Source organism: Dermochelys coriacea, chromosome 3 (genome assembly GCF_009764565.3).
Source record: "Dermochelys coriacea isolate rDerCor1 chromosome 3, rDerCor1.pri.v4, whole genome shotgun sequence".
In the NCBI taxonomy this organism is placed as follows: Eukaryota; Metazoa; Chordata; order Testudines; family Dermochelyidae; genus Dermochelys; species Dermochelys coriacea.
In genome coordinates, this window is record NC_050070.1 from 111,270,193 (window position 1) to 111,294,127 (window position 23,935).

A 23,935-nucleotide genomic window follows, 5' to 3' on the forward strand; every position below is an offset into this window, starting at 1 on the left:
ATTCTGTATTCAATGTGTGGGCATAGCATATATTTATTTAGTGACATTATGACATTTACTATTTTATTATCTATCCCTTTCCTAATGGTTCCTAACATTCTATTAGCTTTTTTGAATGCCACTGCACATTGAGCAGATGTTTTCAGAGAACTATCCACAATGACGCCAAGTTTTCTTTCTTGAGTGGTAACAGCTAATTTAGACTCCATCATTTTGTATGTATAGTTGGGATTATGTTTTCCAATGTGCATTACTTTGCATTTGTCAACATTGAATTTCACCTGCCATTTTGTTGCCCAATCACCGAGTTTTGTGAGATCCCTTTGTAACTCTTCACAGTGAGCTTTGGACTTAACTATCTTGAGTGACTTTATAGCGTCTGCAGACTTTGCCTCCTCACTGTTTACCCCTTTTCTCATAACATTTTTGAATATGTTGAACAGCATTTGTCCCAGTACAGATCCTTGGTGAGCTCTATTTACCTCTCTCCACTGTGAAATCTTACCTTTTATTCTTACCCTTTGTTTCCTATCTTTTAACCAGTTACTGATCCAAGAGAGTACCTTCCTCCTTATCCCATGACTGCTTACTTTGCTTAAGAGCCTTTGGTGATGAACCTCGTCAAAGGCTTTTTGAAAGTTCAAGTACACTATATCAATTGGATCACCCTTGTCCACATACTTTTTAACACCCTCAAAGAATTCTAATAGATTGGTGAGGCATGATTTCCTTTACAAAAGCTGTGTTGACTCTTCTCCAATATATTGTGTTTGTCTGTGTGTCTGATAATTCTGTTCTTTACTATAGTTTCAGCCAATCTCCCTGGTACTGAAGTTAGGATTTCTGGCCTGTAATTAGCAGAATTGCCTCTGGAACCTTTTTTAAAAAATTGGTGGTGTTAGCTATTCTCCAGTCATCTGGTACAGAGGCCTATTTTAAGTGATACATACCACAGTTAGTAGTTATGCAGGTTCATATTTGAATTCCTTCAGAACTCTTGGGTGAATACCAGCTGGTGCTGGTGATTTATTACTGTTTAATGTATCAATTTGTTCCAAGACCACCTATACTGACACCTCAGTCAGGAACATTTCTTCAGATTTGTCCCCTAAAAAGAATGGCTCAGGTATGGGAAGTCTTCCCCACTGCCTCTACAGTGAAGACCGACGCAAAGAATTCGTTTAACTTCTCCAAATGGCCTTGTCTTCCTTTAGTGCTCTTTAGCACCTCGGTTGTCCAGTGCCCCCATTGATTGCTTGGCAGGCTCCCTGCTTCTGAAGTACTTCAAAACAATTTTGCTGTTAGTTTTTGTCTCTTGCTAGTGTCTCTTCAATTTCATTTTTGGCCTGTCTAATTATACTTTTACACTTGCCAGAGATTTATGCTGCTTACTATTTTCCTCACGAGGATATGACTTCCAGTTTTAAAGGATGTCTTCTTTGTCTCTAACTGCTTCTTTTACTCTTCTGTTTAGCCATGGTGGCATTTTTTTATCCTCCTAATGTTTTATTTTTAATTTGGAGTATACCTTTAGTTTGACCCTTAGTATGATGATGATTTTAAAAATTTTTCCATGCAACTTTCAAGCATTTCACTCTTGTGACTGTTCCTTTTAATTTCCATATAGCTTGCATCTCATTTTTCGCGTTAAATGCTACTGTTTTGAGTTTCTTTGGTATTTCTCCCCCTACAGGTTACATTTAACTACATTATGGTCACTATTACCAAGCAGTTCAGCTATATTCATATCTACACACACACTTTTTTTTAAATGCATACTCCATGCATTTTAGAACAGGCTATAACAAAAGTAGCTGAAGTTTTAAAACTTCATTTGGACATAATTCTTATTGAAAACTAGTGTTTGCTTGACTTGGTTTGTGGGGAGAATTTTATAAAGTTATACAAGACTGAACAGTTTGGAGTTAACCTCTCCTAAGGTTTCCAAGATAGTCTAATGGAAGACCCAAACCCCTTTGTAAGATTCTTTCATATTATCCCTTCCTGGCCTGACCAAGGGGTTTGGGCAAGAAGAGTGGACTGTTTTGTGTAATGGAGATTGTTACTCTGTGGAACACATGCACAGCCAAACACTGCCTTAACATGAGGGAGCTAATTGGAGGCTGACTATGACAACATCAAAAGGTCAAATCTTCTTTATAGATTATTTTCCTAGAAACTATATCTTCCTAAAATCAACCCACGTTGGAACAGAGATGAGTGGGGGAGAATTAAAAGGAAACAAGAAATAACATGAGAAGAGAAAATGACATTGATTAAAAAGGGAACAACACACATGTGCGCACACACACACACGCAACTTGGTACATGTAAACTTCTGCGTTACTATAATGACAGAATTTTTGTTTCTTAATCCTCTTTCAGCCTGAATCGGATTCCAGAGTTAATGGAGTCTCTTCTTGTGCTTCACCCCAATATTCTGCTCACAGCTACTCATTTGATCAGGACGCCAGCTCACAGTTTCATCAGACAGGTTAGTACTTTGGTCAAATATTGTGCTGTGTTTGTCTACAAGTGGTTGCAACCAGTTTTACTAATGTATGCCTGAAGTAGCAATATTAGTCCCATTATACATATGTAGCTAACACTGCTGGGTGTGAAGCTCACTGCAATTGGTAGTAGGAGTTTTCAGAACTGGGCATCATGAGAAGAATAATATAGTGTTGTGATTTGGGGAAAGAGGACTTGGTTTTTTAGGAGTAATGGATGACAGTCTATACTACTTGATCTCCTGTCCCTTCTGAGAAGGGGAATTACTGACACAATCCCTTAATGCACTGAGGGAAGAATTAAATCCCATCAGACTGAAGGAACCTACAGCCGTGGTATGCATCTCACATTATATGGACAGGCTGCAAAGCACTCTTTAAAGATCGCAAATAGTATCATTTTCTGGTCCTAAATGCAATTCTGGATATAATGAACCTCTTCATCTTATAGTGACATTCTGATGAAAAAACTTTTTATTTGTTAGGATTTCAATGGGATTTAAGTTGTGCAGACCCTCTGCACATGGGTGAATCTTACCTAAATGGGTATTTTAAACCTCACTCTATTGGTACCTTAATAATTTTCACAAATGGCTGGGAAAACCTTTGCAGATAAACACTAAAAAACGAGACTAATGCATCATACTTTGTTCAATTAACATACTTTATTCATTTATTTTAACAGTTGATGTACATTTTAATTACAATAATATTGTATAGATGTAGTACTACGTAGTGTTTTGTAAAAGTAATGGAGCTATACTATTACAGGACTCTGGGTCTGATTCAGGACAGCACTGAAGCACATACTTAAATCTATCCCTACCAGGACATCACTTAATTCAAATTCTCATTGACTTCAGTTGAACTTAAGCACATGCTTAAAGCCCTTAATAGAGTTAAACTCCTGACTCAAGGCCTGACTCAAGGCTGAGATTAAATCTTTGCTAAGAGGGGAGAAACCATCACTCGTTGTATGCAAATCATTGAACTACTGATAATCTGATTCCAATGCAGTGGAAACAATTTTTTAAAAAATACTGATTTTTGTTTTTCATACTAAAGCATTTTCTTTCAGTATTGGCATAAAAAATGTATATGTGACATGAAACTTTTGTCATGCTGTTTTCATGAACTGATAGATTTATATATGATGCTTTGTAATAACACTGCCAAAAGTGAAGCCAACGGATTTCCCTAATCATTAATTGGCTAAATTTAACAAGCCCTTTAAGAAACAAACAAACAAGGAAATGGCCTGAAAAACATTTGCACTGATGGGATTGCTGATGCATATTGAACAAAGACTATCTGGAAGATGAATGTTTTTTGAAAAATCTCAGATTTGTTTGCTTTGGAAATTGCGCAGCAAATTGTTTGAAAATAAAGCAGAATATCAAATGTGCAACTGCCAAATATGCTTAACAAGATGAGAGAATAATTTATTTATTTTAACAGTAGGTTCTTCATTCTGCTTCATGTGGGCAATTTCCTTTGGTTAAATCTCAGGCACAATGGTTAAGCCTTAATAATAGAAAAATGAGATCAGTTGTAAATTGATAACTGAGCTTCCACCTCCCTTCCCAAGATTGTCAATTCTCAATGAGCAATTCCTGCACATTACATTACAAATGCTTCAAGTAGGGGGTTTCAGTTTAAATATAAAAGAGCATTTAGCTGGTAGGTTAGATGGGAATGACTTTCAGAATTTGTTGTCTCTTTTTTTTTTCCTTATTAAATTTATTGTTCATCTTGTTGTCATATCTGCAGATGACTTCTTAGGCCCGCCTCATGATACCAGCACAGATCTAACAGATGTCATGGAACAAATCAACAGTACATTTCCTACTTGCTGCTGTAAGTGTTAAGTATAGTGAAATCTGTCTCCCTTTCTTCCCTCTCCCCCCCTCCACCCCGCCATTGCTTCTTTCCCCTTGTCATTCTTTGGAAACTTAACACAGAGCAGTGTAGATATGTGACTGAACCTTATTTGCAAATAAGTCATACACAGAATATTGACCAAGAAAAATGAAGCTTAACTCTGATAAGAACATTTGCCAAGATGTGATGGCTGTGTAATCCTGTTCTTTGAAACTGTTTAACGTACATAGCGAGTGATAAAATGAAGCCGAATTAAATCATAGTCATCCTGTGTTTAAAAAAGAAAAAATATTCACTCTAACGTGGCCTACTTTAAGAAAAGCAGTTTGCTTCAAACAGAATCTTCTTTTGTGTCTAGAAGAAGAAATGGAGATGCAGGGCCAGATTCTCTGCTGATGTAAATAGAGTTATGCTCATTTATACCAGTAGTAAATCTAGCCCTGAAATTTTGGGTGCCAGTGATCTCTCTTGAATTTAGTGAGAGTTGGGGAAAAATAGGAGCTGCAGGATTGGGTCCTTCACCACACCACTGACCTCCCAGATCAGGAATCTGTGCAATTTTCTGGGCAGCATCAATTAAAATATCTTCAAATAGATTGAGTATAATCATATAAAATACTGAGAGAGAGAGACATCAGGCATAGCCTCCTCCCCTAAGGGCTGAGCACACACTGCCTCCTGAGCCTGACCAGATTGACCCACTTAAATTCACCCAGTGAGAACACCTTCTGTGTATGGCTTTCCAGCCTCAAGGGGTGAGGCTGCGTTGCCTTCCTTGGAATGCCCTCCTCCATGCCCCATGGAAGGGACACTCTGTTGACATGCAAGAAAGGCATGGAGACTGGGCCAGCCATGGGGAGAAGTGGGCAGGCTGGGGGTCGGGGAGGAGAGAGAATCATGGTCTCTCTTCCAGTGCTGTGAAAGCTCCCTGGAAAAGATTATACAGCTGGAGGCACCTCAGACATCTGTGAGCGCTTTACAGCAGTTAATACATGTATCTGCTGACCTCTCTTCCTAGTGTCAATGCATTCTCTGGTCACACAAGATAGAATCCCTTTAGTTCTGCCAGCATTTTGTATATGCTATTGTTCCTAGCTGTGGGATGTTGCAGGGAGTTTGTGTTTATAATATGTAACACATTTGTTTTCAGTATTAGCTAAGCAAGAGCAAAAACATCCATAAAAGCTCTGGTGTTCAATAGCATCTTTGTAAAGCTTTGTTTTAAATGTCCACAAATTAATGAAGATGACCACTAGGGGAAAAAAATGTTGAGGGTTTTTTCTCTCTCATCCCTGCCAAAGTCATCAGCTATTCGCTCACTGTTGTATTCTGTTTCTCAAACTCTGCTGAACCCTATTAAAATACTTCCTTTATCTCTCCTACACACTTTGCGTGTCTTTGAAGAATTGCATCAGAGAAAATGCATTTTACACATTTTGAGAAAGCAAATGAATATCTTGCAAAACATGGCTTGTTTCAACAGTCCTCTGAGGTCCTGAGTTAGTGCTAGATTACTGACCACTATAGTGCATGTTAAGGGCCTAATTCTGAGAGGTGCCATGCTTCAGGAACTCTCACTGAAGTCAGTCAATAGAGCTGGTGCTCAGCACCACTCACATTTGGCCATAAGACTGTTTCTTTGTCACTGTAGTGAATGGAAAATGCAAAGGAAAAGTATCCCCTCCTCCCATGTTTTTTATTTTGCTTTTGTGAAGGCCTGTAATGCAATGGTGAAAGCAATATGGGGTTAGATCATGGTTGGACATGCTCAGGCCCACAGGGAATGGAGGGTTCTTTAGCTCCCTTGCATTCCTGTTCAAGAGACAGCCATAATCCCAGTCTGTGCTTTCCCTGAACAGGAGTGGAAGAATCTACTGCCCATAGCAACTCTAAACTCCATGCCATTTCTACAATGGGGAGTGGAGCTGAGCTTGTAATAGTGGTTCTGCATCCTATTAAAGGGTGCCCTCAGCTCCCACTCTGATATGAGTTTCCCTAGCACCCCAGAGCATTTCTGACAGAGTTAGCCGCAATCCTTCCAGCTGATGTGATCCTTTCCTGTTGGTGTCGTCCCCCCCTCTTCCCCCCTGCCCATCTCCCTCCCCAGTGTAACTTCTGGGGTTTACTAGTAGTAAGGTCAGCCACTTTATGTGCTTTTTTATGTTTCCTTTTCATGAAGCTGGAGTAGCCCCACTTAGATTAAACTTTATGCCTGCTGTTTTATTTATGAACCTTATTTTAGGTCTCTGTCTCACTCATTTAAAATTACATCTGGCTAAGATTTGGTTTTTGAGAGGTAGGTCCAAAGGCTAATTCTTTTGCTCAGCAGTGGTGCAAAATGTATATGTTGTGGTTCTTGCATACTGAGTAATCAAAACGTTTGGAGCAGATTCAAATAAGTAGTGGGAGAGGGAGGTTTAAGACCATTCTAACTGTAAAGTAGTGTTCAGTTTTAAAAATTGAAACATAGTAAAATATTCATCTTCATTAAGGAGTTTGGTTTCTTTTATTAGTTGCGGAGGAAGGGATCAGATCAAGAGGGCAGATAATTTAATGTTGAAACACATCTAATGTGTATTATTCAGTGCATTTTCCAGAGTAACTTCTGCTATAAATGTTGGATGATGAGTTCTTCTTATCAGAAAAGTGTATGGGTGCTGTGTGCACATTTGATGAATTGTGTTCTCTTACAGCCATTAATGACAGCAATGGGTGAAGTGTAATGGCTTATTTGCTGTTCTGTTGAGAAACTGTCTATTAATCATAACCTGTTCAATTGATTTATTGATTGATTCAAACCATTTATGTAAAGGTTTTTCAATGTTTCCTACATTTTCAAATATATTTATTTCAATTACAACACAGAATACAAAGTGTACAGAACTAGATTTATATTTATTTTTATTACAAATATTTGCACTGTAAAAACCAAAAGAAAGTATTTTTCAATTCAGCTAATACAAGTACTGTAGTGCAATCTCTTTATCATGAGCATTGAAATTACAAATGTAGAATTATGTACAGAAAAAACAGTATTCAAAAATAAAACTGTGTAAAAATTTAGAGCCTGTAAGTCCACTCAGTCCTACTTCTTGTTCAGCCAATCACTCAGACAAACAAGTTTGTTTACGTTTGCAGGAGATAATGTTGCCCACCTCTTATTTACAGTGTGACCGGAAAGTGAAAACAGGCATTCCCATTGCACTGTATTAGCTAGTGTTACAAGATTTTTACATACCAGATGCAGTAAAGATTCATATGTCCCTACATGCTTCGACCACTATTGCAGAGGACATGCGTCCATGCTAATGATGGAATCTGCTTGATAATGATCCAAAGCAGTGCAGACTGACACATGTTCATTTTCATCATCTGAGTCAGATGCCACTAACAGAAGGTTGATTTTCTTTTTTGGTGATTCAGATTCTGTAATTTCCGCATCGGAGTGTTTCTCTTTTAGGACTTCTGAAAGCATGCTCCACACCTCGTCCCTCTCAGATTTTGGAAGGCACTTCAGATTTTTAAATCTTGGGTTGAGTGCTGTAGCTATCTTTAGAAATCTCACATTGGGACCTTCTTTGCTTTTTGTCAAATCTGCAGTGAAAGTGTTCTTAAAATGAACAACATGTACTGGGTCATCATCTGCGACTGCTAAAACATGAAATATATGGCAGAATGTGGGAACATACAGTTTTCCCCAAAGGAGTTCAGTTACAAATTTAATTGATGCATTATTTTTTAACGAGCATCATCACCATAAAAGCATGTCCTCTGGAATGGTGGCTGAAGCATGAAGGGCATATGAATGTGTAGCATATCTAGATGTAAATATCTTGCAATGCCAGCTACAAAAGTGCCATGCGAAAGCCTGTTCTCACTTTCAGGTGACGTAAATAAGAAGCGGGCAACATTATCTCTTGTAAATGTAAACAAACTTATTTGTCTTAGCGATTTGGCTGAACAAGAAGTAGGACTGAGTGGACTTGTAGGCTCTAAAGTTTTACATTGTTTTGTTTATAAAGTTATGTAACCAAAAAAAAAATCTACAATTGTAAATTGCACTTTCATGATAGAGATTGCACTTCCGTACTTGATGAGCTAAATTGAAAAATACTATTTCTTTTGTTTATCATTTTTACAGTGCAAATATTTGTAATAAAAAATATAAAGTGATCACTGTACACTTTGTATTCTGTATTGTAATTGAAATCAATATATTTGAAAATGTAGAAAATCACAAATATTTAATAAATGTCAGTTGGTATTCTGTTTAACAGTGTGATTAAAACTGTGATTAATTGTGATTAATTTTTTTAATCACAGTTTTTTTAATTAATCGTGTGAGTTAACTATAATTAATCGACAGCCCTAAATAAGATATTTAGTAGTAGTACAGGTATTGTTATTATTCCTTAACTCAACTTGTGCTGGCTGAGCATTTCAGCATGTGTGATGTGAGATGAGGCACTATTGTAGAGTGAGATAAGGAAAAGGTGTCTTCTGTCATTTTATAAGAGTGTAATGTTAGAGTACAACCAGTTTTTAATATGTAATTTCCCTGAGTTAGACTCAATGAGGAGCCTGGGAGCAAACTCATAATAGCTGCAATTTCAAAAAAATCTAATGGAAATACAGTCCCTCAGGGAAGTCCTTCTCTAGTGAAATCTTACAATCCAAAATAGAATGTGTTGGGAAAGCTTTATATGTTGCAATGACATTAACTGGTCCATGGGACAATGATAAGGGTCCATTTTCCTCAACAGATAAGATGCTTTTGACCTGTTTCTGTAGTTAGGAAAACATTTTGTTTGTTTTTTTTCCCCAGGGAAAAAAAGGGGGGAAATTAACTATGAAAAATAAGAATTCCTCTTCAAGTGTTTGCTTATGTCGATTCCATTCTAGATGTGTGCGAGGCCACAGGCACATTTGTCGGAGATTTATGCCTTAGTGGTATCTGTAAGGGTCGGCTGTGGCGCCCTCTGGAGTGCTGCACTCATGCTTTGGTATATCAGGTGCCAGCGGTCCTATGCCCTTTCAGTTCTTTCTTACCACCCGGGGTGGTTGGTCAGAGCACCTCTCTCTCTTGCCTTGCCAAGTGGTCAGCAGTTTCTTTTTCACTTTGTGTATTAGAATTGTAAATAGTTTTGTTTACTGTAGTTAGTTAGTGACGTACCAGTTAAGCACGGTAATTAGTAAGGGTCCGGGCAGGGAATGCCCTGGTCTCCGGGTTTTAAGCCCTGCACTGACTGTAACAGGCCTGTGCCTGTTAGTGACTCCCCCAAGACAGCTCTCTGAAGTGCTTGGGAGAATTGCATATAACAGAAAAGTGTCGTATCTGTATGAACTTTTGTTCCAAGACACACACAGAGCGCAACATCCGTTTGAGAGCCCTCCTCATGGTGGCTGCTCTCTGCCTGGCCTCACTCCCAGTGCCTCCGCCTTGGTTCATAGTGCACCTTTGGCAGCGGGCTGTACCTGGCACTGTTCCCCTTAGCCAGTGCCCAAGAAGAAGTCAAAAAAGCATGACCAGGCATCGAGCAAGAAGGACCAAGGGTAAAGGACCTTGTTCCGGCGGTTACCTCAGCGGTGGTCATGAGGCACAGTTCCAGTCTCCTCGATCCAGGATCTCCCGTTTGATGGGATTGGACTCTTTGCAGAGCAGACAGATGCAAGGCTGCACGGACTAAAGGACACTCAGGCCACCCTTGACTCGCTGGATCTCTATACACCTCAGCTGGCAAGGAAGTAGTCAAATCCCTGGATCCACCTCATCCTTTCCTCAACCATCTTTGTCCCTACCGTTTGGCCTGGTCGTGGGTCGCCTTGGACCGTTGGGTGCTAGAAATTGTATGTCTAGGATACACCCTGCAATTCTTGGCCATCCCCCCCTCCAGCCCTCCTTCCCTATCCCTCTTCAGGGACCCTTCTCACAAGCAACTCCTTGTTCAGGAGGTTAACAGCCTTCTCCAGCTGGGGGCAATGGCTCCAACAGATTCTACTTCCACTATTTCCTAAGACCCATTCTGGGCCAGTGGAGACTCAACAAACATCTCAAGAAGTTGATATTCCAAATAGTTTCCCTGGCCTCCTTCATCTCCTCCCTGGATCCGGGAGATTGGTATGCCATTACTGACCCTGCGGCCCCTCTGTCAGAATTGCTGGCAAGAAGGAACTGAGAGGGCATAGGGCCAGCAGCACCTGATATACTGACACATGAGTGTGGCACTCCAGAGGGCACTCCATACAGCCAACCCTATGGATACCGCTAAGTGGTGAACACAATCTTATTTTTACCACAAAAAATTCTGTGACTGTGCACATGGGCACGCACACACCTAGAATGGAATCGACTTGAGCAACACATCTCGAAGAACAACAATTACGAGAGATAGGTAACCGATTTTTCCCTCTGGGAAAGGGAGGCTCTCTGCTCCTGAAAGCAGATAAAAATATCCAGGTTTTTTGTTTTTTAGAGGGTGGGAAGAGGTTCTGTTGTGTATTCTACCACCATTTTTTTTCTTTGGTCTCCTGGATCAGGTTTCATAAAATTAGAGCTCAAGTTAGAGGACTTTTTATGACAAATAGAATGTCAGGTAACATACTTCTTTAATAACCATTTCATAAAGGTATATAGACCGTGTCCACTACTGTTTATTACAGCAAACAAGAATTGAGTTCCTCCAGACTAAAACAGAGTCCCCAAGCTGCTGTAATTAATGGGAGCCTTGTAATAGTGTGTCACTAGCTCAGCTGGAAGTCCTTTGTGCTTTACAAAGTTGAATCTACATTGCTTATGTAGACTGAATGTACACAATGCTTCAGCAATCCCATCTTTTCAGTAATGTGGGGTATTAAATATCTTCTGCACTAACTGCCAGCAAGTCTGCTTCTATGAGGTACTGAGCATCTCCCAGAAGTTGCTCAGTGACACCACTTTCCTGAGAACTGGGGGCACTTAGGCCCAGAACCACAGGATTTAGGGGCCTAACTCTCTCACTTTAGGTGCCTAGATGCAAAGTCTAGACACTTGGACATGCTCAAAACCCCTGTTAAGCTACTGTCTAAACCTAGATGTTCCTAAAATCCCATGGTGCCTAAATTTACACTATTAAAGTCCCCTAGGTGCCTGCATTTCTACTGCTGCCTCACCTATTGGCACAAGTACAGTTGTGCCACTATAAGCTCTCTAGTATAGATATAGCATTTGTTTCCTATCTCACAGAGGTCTTGTGAAAAGTGCTATTATCCCAATTTTACAAATATGGAGCTGAGGCACAGAGAGCCTAAGTGACTAGCACAAGATCACCAGGAAGTCTGTGGCAGATCAGGGAATTGAACTGAAGTCTCCCAAGTCCTAGGCTAGGGCCATAACCACTGGACTATCCTCACTCTTGGCAAAGCATTCTGTTTTTATTGGCTATCTAGTTTTGTGAAATGCCCACTTTGGTATGAAATGTGCTGTGTACTAGTACACTGATGTGTTACACAGGAGCACAGGCTTGTACATACATCTGTGATAGACAGGTATCTTTAAAATAGATAAATACATAGAGACCAAAAAGGGTGCAGTTTAGTCACAACCTCTGTCTTGTGTTTACTAGCATGTACCAAAGAGGGGAATTTGGTAAACACAATCTGTTCCAATTTGTTACAGACAAAGGGGTAGCTAGAGGTTTTAATGACACTGACTTATTAATCTCTGACCTGTAACCTTAATAACGTGCTGCTAAAGAGTTCTTTTGTGAAAACATCACTGCCTGAGATTTTTGTCATCCCCCCCCCCCTTTTGATTTTGGATGTTTTTTTCTAGCAATTTCTAAAAGACTTCCTGAAATGCATTCAGTTTAATGAAGTAAATACCTGGAGTTAGCTGTGGAATATAGCTCACTACATATTTGCCAAGGATATTTCACAGATTCCTGTGTGTTTGTGTGCTTCTTTCCCTCACACATCCTGACCTTTACTCTTGCTCCTAAGTTGTTGGGTCTCCCACTCACCTTCGTTAACATGCTTTGTAAATCTTGCTAAATACAGCACTGGCCTCTTCTGTTAAAATGTATCCAAAGAAAATCAATTGGAAAAAATTATAGTGAAACTTAACAGGGAGAGCATTACTGGGGCCTGGTCCTTTAGCGTAACCCTAAGGAAGTTAGTGTACAAGTCCATATAGTCTTTGATTCCGAAGGGATGATCATCAGTTGTTGTTGTTATGGTTGCACTTATAATGAGCTATCCACATAGTTAACACAATATTTATAATATTTATATTATTACTCTTAACTGAATCCAGATTTCTCTAGAATGACCCACATTAATCGTTCACAGTATTGTAATGCAGCAATCTTAAATATTGTATAGATATATAAGACACAAAGTGTTAACTGTCAGCAAATCACATGCTCAGTGTTTACAATGATGTGATAAATTAGAGTAATTATGATGCTAAGAAAATTATGCCTTAGCCCTCAAAGCACCTTTTACATTTTATGAAGTTCACATATGAAATTTTCCTCTTCTTGTGTTGCAAATATTCTCTGAATACAACAATATTTAACTGTCGTACTATTCTGTACTTTTGCGTTTTTAACTTTTTTTTTTCTTTTTTTGGTATATTTACAGCAAGTCTCGCTGGCAGACAGCAGGTATGGTACATGTTGCATGGTGCACTCTTTCGATAGTGTTAATATAATACAGGCAGAAGAGCTCCTTTGGTTTTGTAACAAATTATTGGCTTTATGGTATACGCATTCGGCTGACAAAAACAAAGCAAACTAGTTTGATTTAAGTGCTACTGATTTTTTGTATCACTAAGTCAAAAAGGTCATTCAAAAACAGATGGCCCTTTTTTTCTTGGATGGAATGTCTGCTAATAAAACTTCAGTAACTTCTGTTATAAATAGCAGAAACATAAATAACAAAAATAGCTGTAAATATATATACTAATTATATGAGAAAATAATGCCATATGTCTATAAATAACAGAAATAGTCTAATTTTCATGGCTTCTCCCAAATTATGATAATTTCTAAAGGGGATAAATTAAATTGTGACTTACAGTCAATGACTAAATAACTTGGGGCTGCAGTCCCTTTAATTTATCCCTCCCACCCCCAACCCTTAGTTTAACTTGCATTGTTTTCCAGAGAAGAACCTTACTTTTTAACAGGCTTTCAGAGGACTTCAAACATGCCCCGTGAGTTCTCTGATGAAAGCTCCACACCCCCAGTTTTTGTAGAGATACAGTATGGTAAGAAGATGGCCAGACTGCCAAATCTGTCACTCCGCAATTTCCGTACCTATTGGAGAAGGGGTGCTATTCAGAGTACAGGAAGCAGCCTGGCTCCAGAGCTTGGAAGCAAGTATCTCGGCCTAGTGGATTGAGCATGAAGCTAGAAGCTGTGTATTAATTCCAGCTCTGCCACTGACTCACTATGAGGCTTGGGCAAGGCACTTCCCTGTATAAATGCTAAGCATTATCTAGGGTTGTAATACAAGTTTTCTGTGGCCCTTCTAAAATTAACTCGCTTAGCACAAAACACTTTAAAACACTTATTTTTAGCATGTGCTTATAGTTAAGCAAGGACTAAAGTGTTTTGCTGAATCCAGCGCCTATAAGTCTAAAACTTGGTGTGATGGGTTGGATCACACAAACCCCCTAGGGGCTGCCAACTGATGTGCCAAGACTACTTCTGCCCCTGCTTTCCTGCCCTGCCAGCTTGGGACTTCAGTGCCCTGCCTGGTTTGAGCCAGACCCGCTAGCCTGCTGCAAACCCAGACCCAGGTGTGAACCACGTCCCCTAACAGCTGTAGGCTTAAACTGAAAGTGTTCCTGTCTTTAACACTCAGATGCCCAATTCCCAATGGGGTCCTAACCCCAAATAAATCTGTTTTACCCTGTATAAAGTTTATACAGGGTAAAGTCATAAATTGTTCGCCCTCTATAACACTGATAGATATGCACAGCTGTTTGCCTCCCCAGATATTAATATATATTCTGAGTTAATTAATAAGTGATTTTATTAAATACAGAAAGTAGGATTTAAGTGGTTCCAAGTAGTAACAGACAGAACAAAGTGAATTACCAAGCAAAATAAAATAGAACACGCAAGTCTATGTCTAAGAAACTGAACACAGATAAAACCTCACCCTCAGAGGAATTCCAGTAAGCTTCCTTTTACAGGCTAGTCTCCTTCTAGTCTGGATCCAGGAATCACTCATACCCCCTGTAGTTACTGTCCTTTATTCCAGTTTCTCTCGGGTATCCTTGGGAGTGGAGAAGCTATCTCTTTAGCCAGGTGAAGACAAAATGGAGGGGTCTCCCACGGGCTTAAATAGACTTTCTCTTGTGGGAGGAGAAACTCTCCTCTCTACTATTCAAAGTCCAGCTCCAAGATGGAGTTTTGGAGTCACCTGGGCAAGTCACATGTCCATGCATGACTCCGTTTTTATAGGCAGCAGCCATTGCCCACATGGTATCTTGAATGTCTCCAGAAAGACTTCTTATGTGGATTGATGCTTTCCAACATCCATTGTTCATTAAATGCTTCTTGATTGGGTACTTAACTTGCCAATTCCTTTCTAAAGAAGCTGACCAAATGCCTTACTAAGGTTGTTTAAAATCAAACAAGTATACAGCCAATATTCATAACTTCAAATGCAACAATGGCACATGCATACAAATAGGATGAATATATTCAATAGATCATAATCTTTACATAGATATGTTACATGGCACATGTAGCATAAAACATATTCCAGTTATGTCATATATACATTCATAAGCATATTTCCAAAAAGCCTTATGGGGGACACTGTCACACTTGGAATACCCCATTTATTTTAAATTACCTCAAAATTTCGTATTTGCACTCTGTTATGGGTGTTCAGGACACTGCATGAGAGGACTATGTATGTAAATATTGTTGTGACATTATTTCTCATCACTATAGGCAATGTGAAGTATTCATTTCGAAGGCAACCAACGCTTCCTGACCTGCAGCATGGCCCTTTTCTACAAATGCCAATCACAAGTTCTGCTTAGTCAGAAGATTGCATGGGACCTTGGAACATGCTGTTCAGCTCTGATTGTGTGTTCTACTTGAAATAGTAAAACACTGAATACCCAAAGATGAGGAAGTTGTGTTTTTATAATATGTTCTTTTTTTCCTCCTTCTTCCTTTTCTATGCAACTGTAAATTAATGAATAGTGGAGTATTTGGAAATGATTATACATTTGTCATTGATTTGTATAAATATATAGCATTGGGAAAGGGGGCGGGGGCTTTATATACATTCTTTTTAATAACAGTAAAGAGAACTGCTTAGAGTTTGGAGCAAAATGTGACATTTATACATTCCTTTCAGTTCTTTGCATTTCCATTGCAAAAACATTTATTTTCTGACACACTTGCTGTTCTGTACAGGTTATTTATACTTGTGTCAACCATCTAACCAGATAGATTTCTGAAGACCCTTCCGTTGTCTCCAAGATTGGCAAAATAACAAGTTCACATAACTTGCACAATTACTATTTAACAAAAAAATCAGTGGCAATGTGTGAAGGCTAAGCTCCATTTAACAATTGTAGACCCTCTTTTAAAACTAAAGTAATAAATGCTATGCATCAAAAGGGCATTTCAAGATTTTATGTTTGATAAGTTTTGTTTTTTTGTTTTTAAGATTTATTTCAACTCAAAAATCAGGAGATAGCTACATAAAGACTTAACAATATTTTAAGTTGTTTTAATAGGATCTCTCTAACTAAATGCAATTTTATTTTCCCCCAGAGACAGAGCTTTGTTGTTCCAAGTTGTGCCAAACATTTTTTTTAAAGCCTTGATTCTCCAACTTGTAAAGTAACAACCAGTTACCAGGGATCTTATACATAAGATCTGAACGTACACAATTTTTTTGTATTCCTTTTGGAAATGTCTGATCAATTAAGAAGCCCTCTCTAATAATATCAGGGCTGGAACATTTTCTTTAAACCAGTTCAGGACCTCTGGACATTTTCATTCAGTCTTGCTCTTTATTTTTGAAAGGCTCATTTGTTGTTCATTTATTTATGTGCTTAAGGTAGGGATAATTTTGGGAAGATTGTGTCACTGATTTAGAATACAAATATTCAAATTAGCAATCAGGTGATGGGTTCTTCTGCCTTCACTGTTGAGTTTACAGTGTTGCATGGACATTTGTTTTAATTTCAGAACACATATTCGATTGGTAAACGGCATGCAATAATCAATTTTCAGATATAATGAGAGGAAACAAAATCATATCCTAAAATAATGTTGTTGAAGGAAAATCTCGGAATAGTCTTGAAAAGCTACAAATTGGGTAATTCTATTGGTATTCATTCTAGAAGTTATGCAGTTAAAACATCAGGATTTTTTAATACCTGATTATCTTCACGGAGGTGGGGCCTACCAGAATGTCCTACGTTCATAATTTTCACTCATCAGTATATGCTTAAGGCATGGTCTGAGCACAGGTTCTAATCCCGACTCTGATGCGGATTCCATCTGAAGCTGTGGGCAAGGAATTTAACCATTCTGCCTCAGTTGTCCCCATCTGTAAAATGGGATGAGAATACTTACCTACCTCTCAGAGGTGTTGAGGCTTAATTAGCTAGTGTCTGTAAAGTGCTTTGAAGATTAAAAGTGCTGTATAAATTATAAGTATTATTATTTTTGGATGGGGGAAATGGAGGAATTGTCAAGGTGGGATGGGGAGAGACTGGCTATTATAGGATTCCTTCATCTAGGAAAAAATATATTTGTAGTAGAGTTATTTTGAGAAGGAAAATAGTTTTACAGAAGAGGAAAAGCCATAACTGTCTTTCTACCTCAGACCCATCTTCATGAGTAGTATGGAAAATAGCTTTATGCTCTGTTCTCTGCAACATATTTTGTTTTTACCAGGCCACATCATATCAAAGCAAGAAATCCTTTTAAAAAATTCCCTGAATTCAAAAGGTCTCACTGGTCAATTTGGTGTCTTTTTTGTTCTGTCTGTGAAAGGTTATATATAAAATTGTTTTTCCGCCTGTGTTTGTATGCAAGCTATGTCCTCTACTCTGCTGCCAAGTAAAAGCTACTTAAAACACTACATTGTAACATTCTTCCTCATAGACAATAATAAATAAAAGGAGTATATTGCAGTAACATTGAGAAAAGGTATGGCATTCTTTTGAGTTTTGTGGTAGAGAATGATCAGACTTCTCCCTTCTAATTTGGATATATATTATAAATTTCATTTGGAATAAAATTAATTTTTAACAGAAGATTGCTTTGATATTCCTCAGCTCGGAAGTGAACCACATTTTAAAAGCTATTCCCATGGGATAGCATTTCAGGCTTTTATGAAAACAACATATGGGGGAAATTAAAAAATAAATCTGTGCATATTCTTCTGCAATTTTCCTTCTTTGGTGACAAGAGACACTCTGCAATCCTTCTCTGCTGTGTGACAGATTTAAATTTAAACAACCAAGCAATTAACTGCTTTAAAAAATGTACTGTATGTATTACAAATAATATGTGAATACCCTGTTGAACACTGGAGTCACAAATTCATCTCCCAGTTTCATTAGAATTCAGTCCTTCAGTTCAAATACATCCTTGTGTATTCGATCAAAAAACATATATTTTGTAACTGGTGGTATTTCATCACTTTCCGGTTTTAAATGTGCTGTTATACAGGCTTGTTAACGAGTTCCTAGGCACTATGACTCTTTTAAAAACATATTTTAAACAATTTGCTTTAGTTTCCAAACAAGGTTGGTTGATGCTACTTACATACATTTTGTATTTTTAAAAAAAAGCTTTGGGGAAAATCAACTTATTTGCAAATGATCCAATAGTCAATAAAAATGATTTGAAATAGGAATTGATCTTCTTTAAAATTGCTACATATACTAGAGAATTTTAAAGGAAGGAACACAATCAGGCATAGCCTTTTAAACGTATGCTTGTGTGTTTGTAGAGTGGAAGGGAGATCACTTGTTCATTACCTGTTAGATTCACTCCCTTTGAGGCACCTGGCATTGGCCACTGTTGGTAGACAGGATAGTGGGCTGGATGGACCTTTGCTCTGACCCAGCATGGCCATTCCGATGTTCTTAAGGGGAATAGGAGAGATGTGGAACAGTGGTCCAGGACATGATTTACAGATGCACTTAGAAAATTAGATGCTTAGTGTACTCACATCACACTTTGGAGATCACACGTAACCCTTAAATCATTAAAGACAAATTCATTTTTATGCATCTCCTGCCTACCCCGTTAGTGCCTCTCTCTCCATAGCCCCTTCAGCAAGAGCTCTGCCTGGGGAGCCAATAGTAAATGCAGCCCGAGAGAGGGCTGTGGCTGGAAATACGGGGAGTGAGAACAGCTGGGGGAAGCTGACTATGTACAGGACCGGCTCTAGGCACCAGCAAAACAATCACGTGCTTGAGACGGCACATTTCCAGGGGCGGCATTCCAGCCATTTTTTTTTCCGAAAAAATCCACCGCGTGGGTCGCTCTGTTGAGATCAGGAGAGCGATTTTGACCGGCTGAGACGGCCTTGGGTCCAGATTCATTGTCAAGCGGCAAAGTCATGGTCAAGGTAGAGGAGACGGTGCTTAGCTGGTGGTGAGCCACAGGGCGCCCCTCTTTGCAGGAAGAGAGTGAGCACTCAGGGCTCAGTGTGGAGGGGGTTGCATGGGGGGATGCCCATGTGCAGGGGTGACTGAGCGAGGCGGGGGGACACACTGCAGCTGGGAGGAGAGGAGACCGGCTGTGCAAGGGGTGAAGCATCAGGGCGGAGGAAAGCTACGAAGGCACACAGCACTATCGGGGGAGGGGACAGCTCTCGGCAGGGCGCCTGTAAGAGGCAGGGATTGCTTTCCAAACCCAGCCACTGCAGCCGCCCCGCCACCTCCCTGCGGTCTCTCTCTGCATGGGGAGCGCGCATGCAGCAGGTGAGCAGAGTGGGAGAGAGAAGGAAGACGACAGCCAAGTTACTCCTGGGATCGTTCCCATGGCTGGGGGCTGCAGTGTCACCCATGGCTGGTGGGGGGGAGTTCTGCATGCATGTGCCCCTGAAGGATCGGGGTGGGGCGGGACTGTAAGGAAAAAGAAGGTGGTGCAAATCTATCATGCTGGTCAGTACCAGCAGTGCCGCTAGTTAACGCGGTGGAGTGGGGGAGCTCGGGGCAAGCTGGCTGTTTGGCGCCCTCAGGCATGCAGGCGGCGAGAGGGACCTGCTGGCTAATACTCTGGCTCAGGGGGATGTGAAGAGGGTGCGGCTGCTGCTGGAAGCTGGGGTGAACCCCAATACTGTTAATTCCTTTGGCAGGACCCCCATTCAGGAACAGGCAGGGACATGTCTAAAAGCCACACACACAAAAAAGGAGGAGGAGGCCAAAAAATTTTTTTGCTTGGGGTGTGGCAAAAAACCTAGAGCTGGCCCTGACTATGTAGCTGACCACAGGTGTGGCTGGCTTAGAGGTTAAAACATGGTGAAGGAGGTGGGATCTCTTCTCCCAGTTTAGAATGAAGGATAGGGTTGAATGAAAGGGATAGGATTACAGGGCAATCTGAAATTCCTCCTTACCTGATTTACCAGGTAAGAAAACCATACGCTAGACCAGCCTCCCAGAAAGGCAGCCTAATCTCTCTTCTTTAATGAAAACTCACTCCCTTTCAGTAGGAAAACACACACAAGGACACCCCACCCACCCTTTCTCAGATGTTAGACATCTAACATTAAACCCAAACTTTCTTTGGGGGGTTTCTCAGGAGGCAGATGGGATCAGCTTTTTGTATTTTTTTCATCCCCATGGGCAAAATGCTGGCAAACAGAAGACCAGACCCTAAAGGGTGAGACCAGTGGTCCATCTAGCCCAGTATCCGGTCGTCTGACAGTGGTCAGTGACAGATGAACTGAACAGAGCAATTCTGAGTGACCCAGTTTCTCATAGTTAGAGGTTTAGGGACAACCAGAGCATGGAGTTGCATCCCTGACCATTATAGTTAATAACCATTGATAAGGTCTATCTTCCATGAACTTATCTAATTCTTTTTTTAAAACTGGCTATACTTTTGGTCTTCACAACATCCCAGTTCCACAGGTTGAGTGTGAGATGTGTGAAGAAGTCCTTACATTTGTTTTAAATCTGCTTTTTTGTTTTAATGTCATTGGGTGACCCCCTAGTGTGTTACGTGGAGGGGTAAATAACAATTACTTTCTTCACACCATTCATAATTTTATAGACCTGTATCACATTCCCCCTTTTCTAAGCAGAACAGTCCCTGGCTTTTTAATTGTGCCACGTATGGAAGCTGTTCCATACCCCCTAATAATTTCTGTTGCCCTTCTCTGCATCTTTTCCAATTCTAATATTTTTTTTACATGGGGAGACCCGAACTGCACACATTATTCAAGGTATAGGCATAACATTGATTTTTATATTGGCATTATTATTATCTATCCCTTTCTTAATGGTTCCTAATTGCACATTGAGCGGATATTTTCAAGGGTTATCCATGATGGCTCTGAGATAATTTCCTTGAGGGGTAACAGCTAATTTAGACTCCCATCATTTTGTGTGTATAGTTGGAATTATGTTTCCCAATGTGCATTACTTTGCACTTGGCAGATGAAATTCATTGTTGATATTTTGTTGCCCTGTTTTGTGAAATCCCTTTGTAACTCTTGCAGTCAGCTTTGAACTTAACCATCTTGATTAAATTTGTATCATCTGCAAACTTTCCCACCTAACTGTTTGTTCATTTTTCCAGATCATTTATCAATTTGTTGAGCAGCACAAGTCCCCATACAGAACTCTGGGGAACCCCAGCTATTTTCCCCCTTTCCAATGTGAAAACTGACCCTTTGTTCTGATCCTTTTTCCTATCTTGTAACCAGTTACTGACTATGAGAGGGCCTTCTCTCTTGTCCCATGACTGCTTACTTTACTTAAGAGCCTTTGAGGGTACCAAGTACACTATATCTACTAGATCACCCTTGTCCAGATGCTTGATGACCCCCTCAAAGAATTGTACTTGGTGAGATTTCCTTTTATAAAAGCTGGGTTGTTTCTTCCCCAAAATATTGTTTTTATCTGTGTCTCTGATCATTCCATTCTTTACTGTGGTTTCACCTCATTTGCCTGGTCTGAAGTGAGGCTTCCTGGCTTGTAATTGCCAGGATTACCTCTGGAGCCTTTTTTTAAAAATTGGCGTTACATTAGCTATCCTCTAGTCATCTTGTATAGAGACTTATTTAAGCAATAGATTACATAGCAAGTTAATAGTTTTGCAATTTCATATTTGAGTTCCTTCAGAACTCTTGGGTAAATACTGTCTGGTCCTGGTGATTTATTGTTTAATTTGTTCGAAAACCTCCTCTACTGACACCTCAATCTGGGACAATTTCTCAGATAGTCACCTAAAAAGAATGGCTCGGGTGTATGGCTCTCCCTCATATCCTCTGCAGTGAAGACTAGTGCAAAGTATTCATTTAGCTTCTCCGTAATGGCTTTTATCATCCCTGAGTGCTCCTTTAGCATAATACAGGGCCCCCACTGACTGGTTGTCAGCCTTTCTTCTTCAGATTACGTAAACTTTTTTTTTTGCTATTAATTCTTGTGTCTTTTGCTAGTTGCTCTTCAAATTCTTTCTTGATCTGTCTGATACTTTTATACTTGACTTGCCAGAATTTATTCTCCTTTTTATTTTCCTCAGGAGTATTTGACTTCCAATTTTTAAAGGATGTCTTTTTGTCTCTAACTACCTCTTTTAATCTGATGGTTAGCCCTAGTGGCTTTTTTTTGTCGTCTTGCTACTTTTTATTTTTCATGTGGGTATACATATAGTTTGAGCTTCTATTATGGCGTTTTAACATGGTCTCCATGCAGTTTGCAGGCATTTCACCTTTGTGACATCTTTTTAATTTCCATTTAACTGGCTTCCTCATTTTTATGTAGTTCCCATTTTTAAAGTTAAATGCTACAATGGTGGATTTCTTTGGCATTTCAGAGGGGCATTTCCTCCCCTACAGAGAGGATACATTGAATTACATTATGGTTTCTACTACCAAGTGGTTCAGCTATATTCACCTCTTGGACAAGATCCCATGCTCCATTTATGACTAAATCAAGGATTGCCTCTCCCCTTGTGGATTCCGGGACAACCTGCTCCAAGAAGCAGTCAGTGTCTAAGGATTTTCTTTCTGAATTCCTTCGTGAGGTGATATATATCCAGTCAATTTGAGGATAGTTGAAATCTCCCATTATTATAGTGTTTTCTGCCTTTGTACCCTCTCTAATCTTCCTGAGCATTTCACAATTATTATCATCATCCAAGTCAGGTGGTTGGTAGTATATTCCTACTGTTATACTCCTTGTTCAAGCAGAGAATTTCTATCTACAGAGATTCCATGTTACAGTTTGGTTCATTTAAGATTTTTACTGTATTTGCCACTATGCATTCTTTCACATATAGTGTCACTCCCACACCAGCACAATCTACTCTGTTATTTCTGTATATTTGTACTCTGGTATTACCGTGTCCCATTGATTATCTGCATTCCAACAAGTTTCTATAATGCATATTATATCAATTTTCTCCTTTTATGCCAGGCATTCTAGTTCACTTATGTTAGTATTAAGACTTCAAGCATTTGTAATTTTTATAATTGAATCTCCCACCACTGTTACCTTGCTCATCCTAGTAACTGGTGTTCCCTCTTCAAGAGGGGTATCCTTAGTGTGAGAGGATACCATGATATCATCTGGAAGGAGGGTCTCAACTATGGGACTGTGTCACAAAAGTCTAGCTTGATGATCTCCTTCTTTGAGATTTTCATCCTTCTTAACAGCACAGAGGCTGCCAGACTGGGGGTGGGACTGCTCTTTGTGCCCCATGTACCTTTCTGTCTCCATTAACTCCTCCAATTCAGCCACTCTGGCTTCAAGAATCCATACCCTGTCTCTGAGGGCTATAAGCTACCAGCACTGAATGCATATATACATCATAATCATATCTGCTGCATTCAGTGCAATAAACTGGATTGCCCCTACTCTGCTGCTGGACTTCTGCCTATATTATTTTTTACTCTTGCAGTGTATTGTTGTTGTTTTTTTTTGAGGGGGTGAAGGATGTTCATTGGCCTAAATTTAGAGAATGTTTGTTGGATGTAGCTGCTTCTCACACTCCCTCTCTAAACTCTGTTGCAAAATGTCTCTGTTGATCCACTGGTTGTTTAGGAGCTGACTTTTTAACCCCCCTCTTCTCCCTGAGTTAGCTCTGCCCTCTTGTCAGGAGATCCTAAAGGGGTTAGGGATCAAGGAATAGCAAGCGAGAGCCTTGATAGCAAGCTCTCAGCGTAGCCTGCTAGGCCACTAGCTCAGCACATAGCCCCCAAAACAGACCACACTGTAATCTTCAAGCAAGTACACAATGGACAAAGTCACTCAAACTGTCTCCTACACACACAATTTGTGAACCTTTAAACCTGTTGCGGCCTCCAGCTAGGGGACACTGCTTTAGTTCAAGCTG

At 39.8% G+C, this 23,935-nt stretch overlaps 1 protein-coding gene across 7 annotated transcripts in view; it reads left to right on the plus strand.

Moving 5' to 3' along the window:
• UTRN (utrophin) overlaps positions 1-17,554 on the plus strand; it is a 607,443-nt gene extending 589,889 nt beyond the window's left edge. For all 7 annotated transcript variants that reach the window (XM_038397679.2, XM_043511144.1, XM_043511142.1 and 4 more), the window contains 4 exons: positions 2,386-2,494; positions 4,281-4,367; positions 13,011-13,033; positions 15,341-17,554. In XM_038397679.2, the coding sequence (XP_038253607.1) occupies positions 2,386-2,494; positions 4,281-4,367; positions 13,011-13,033; positions 15,341-15,349 (228 nt within the window). In that variant the 3' untranslated portion in view covers positions 15,350-17,554. The remainder of the gene's footprint in view (positions 1-2,385; positions 2,495-4,280; positions 4,368-13,010; positions 13,034-15,340) is intronic.
• The last annotated feature ends 6,381 nt before the right edge of the window (positions 17,555-23,935 follow it).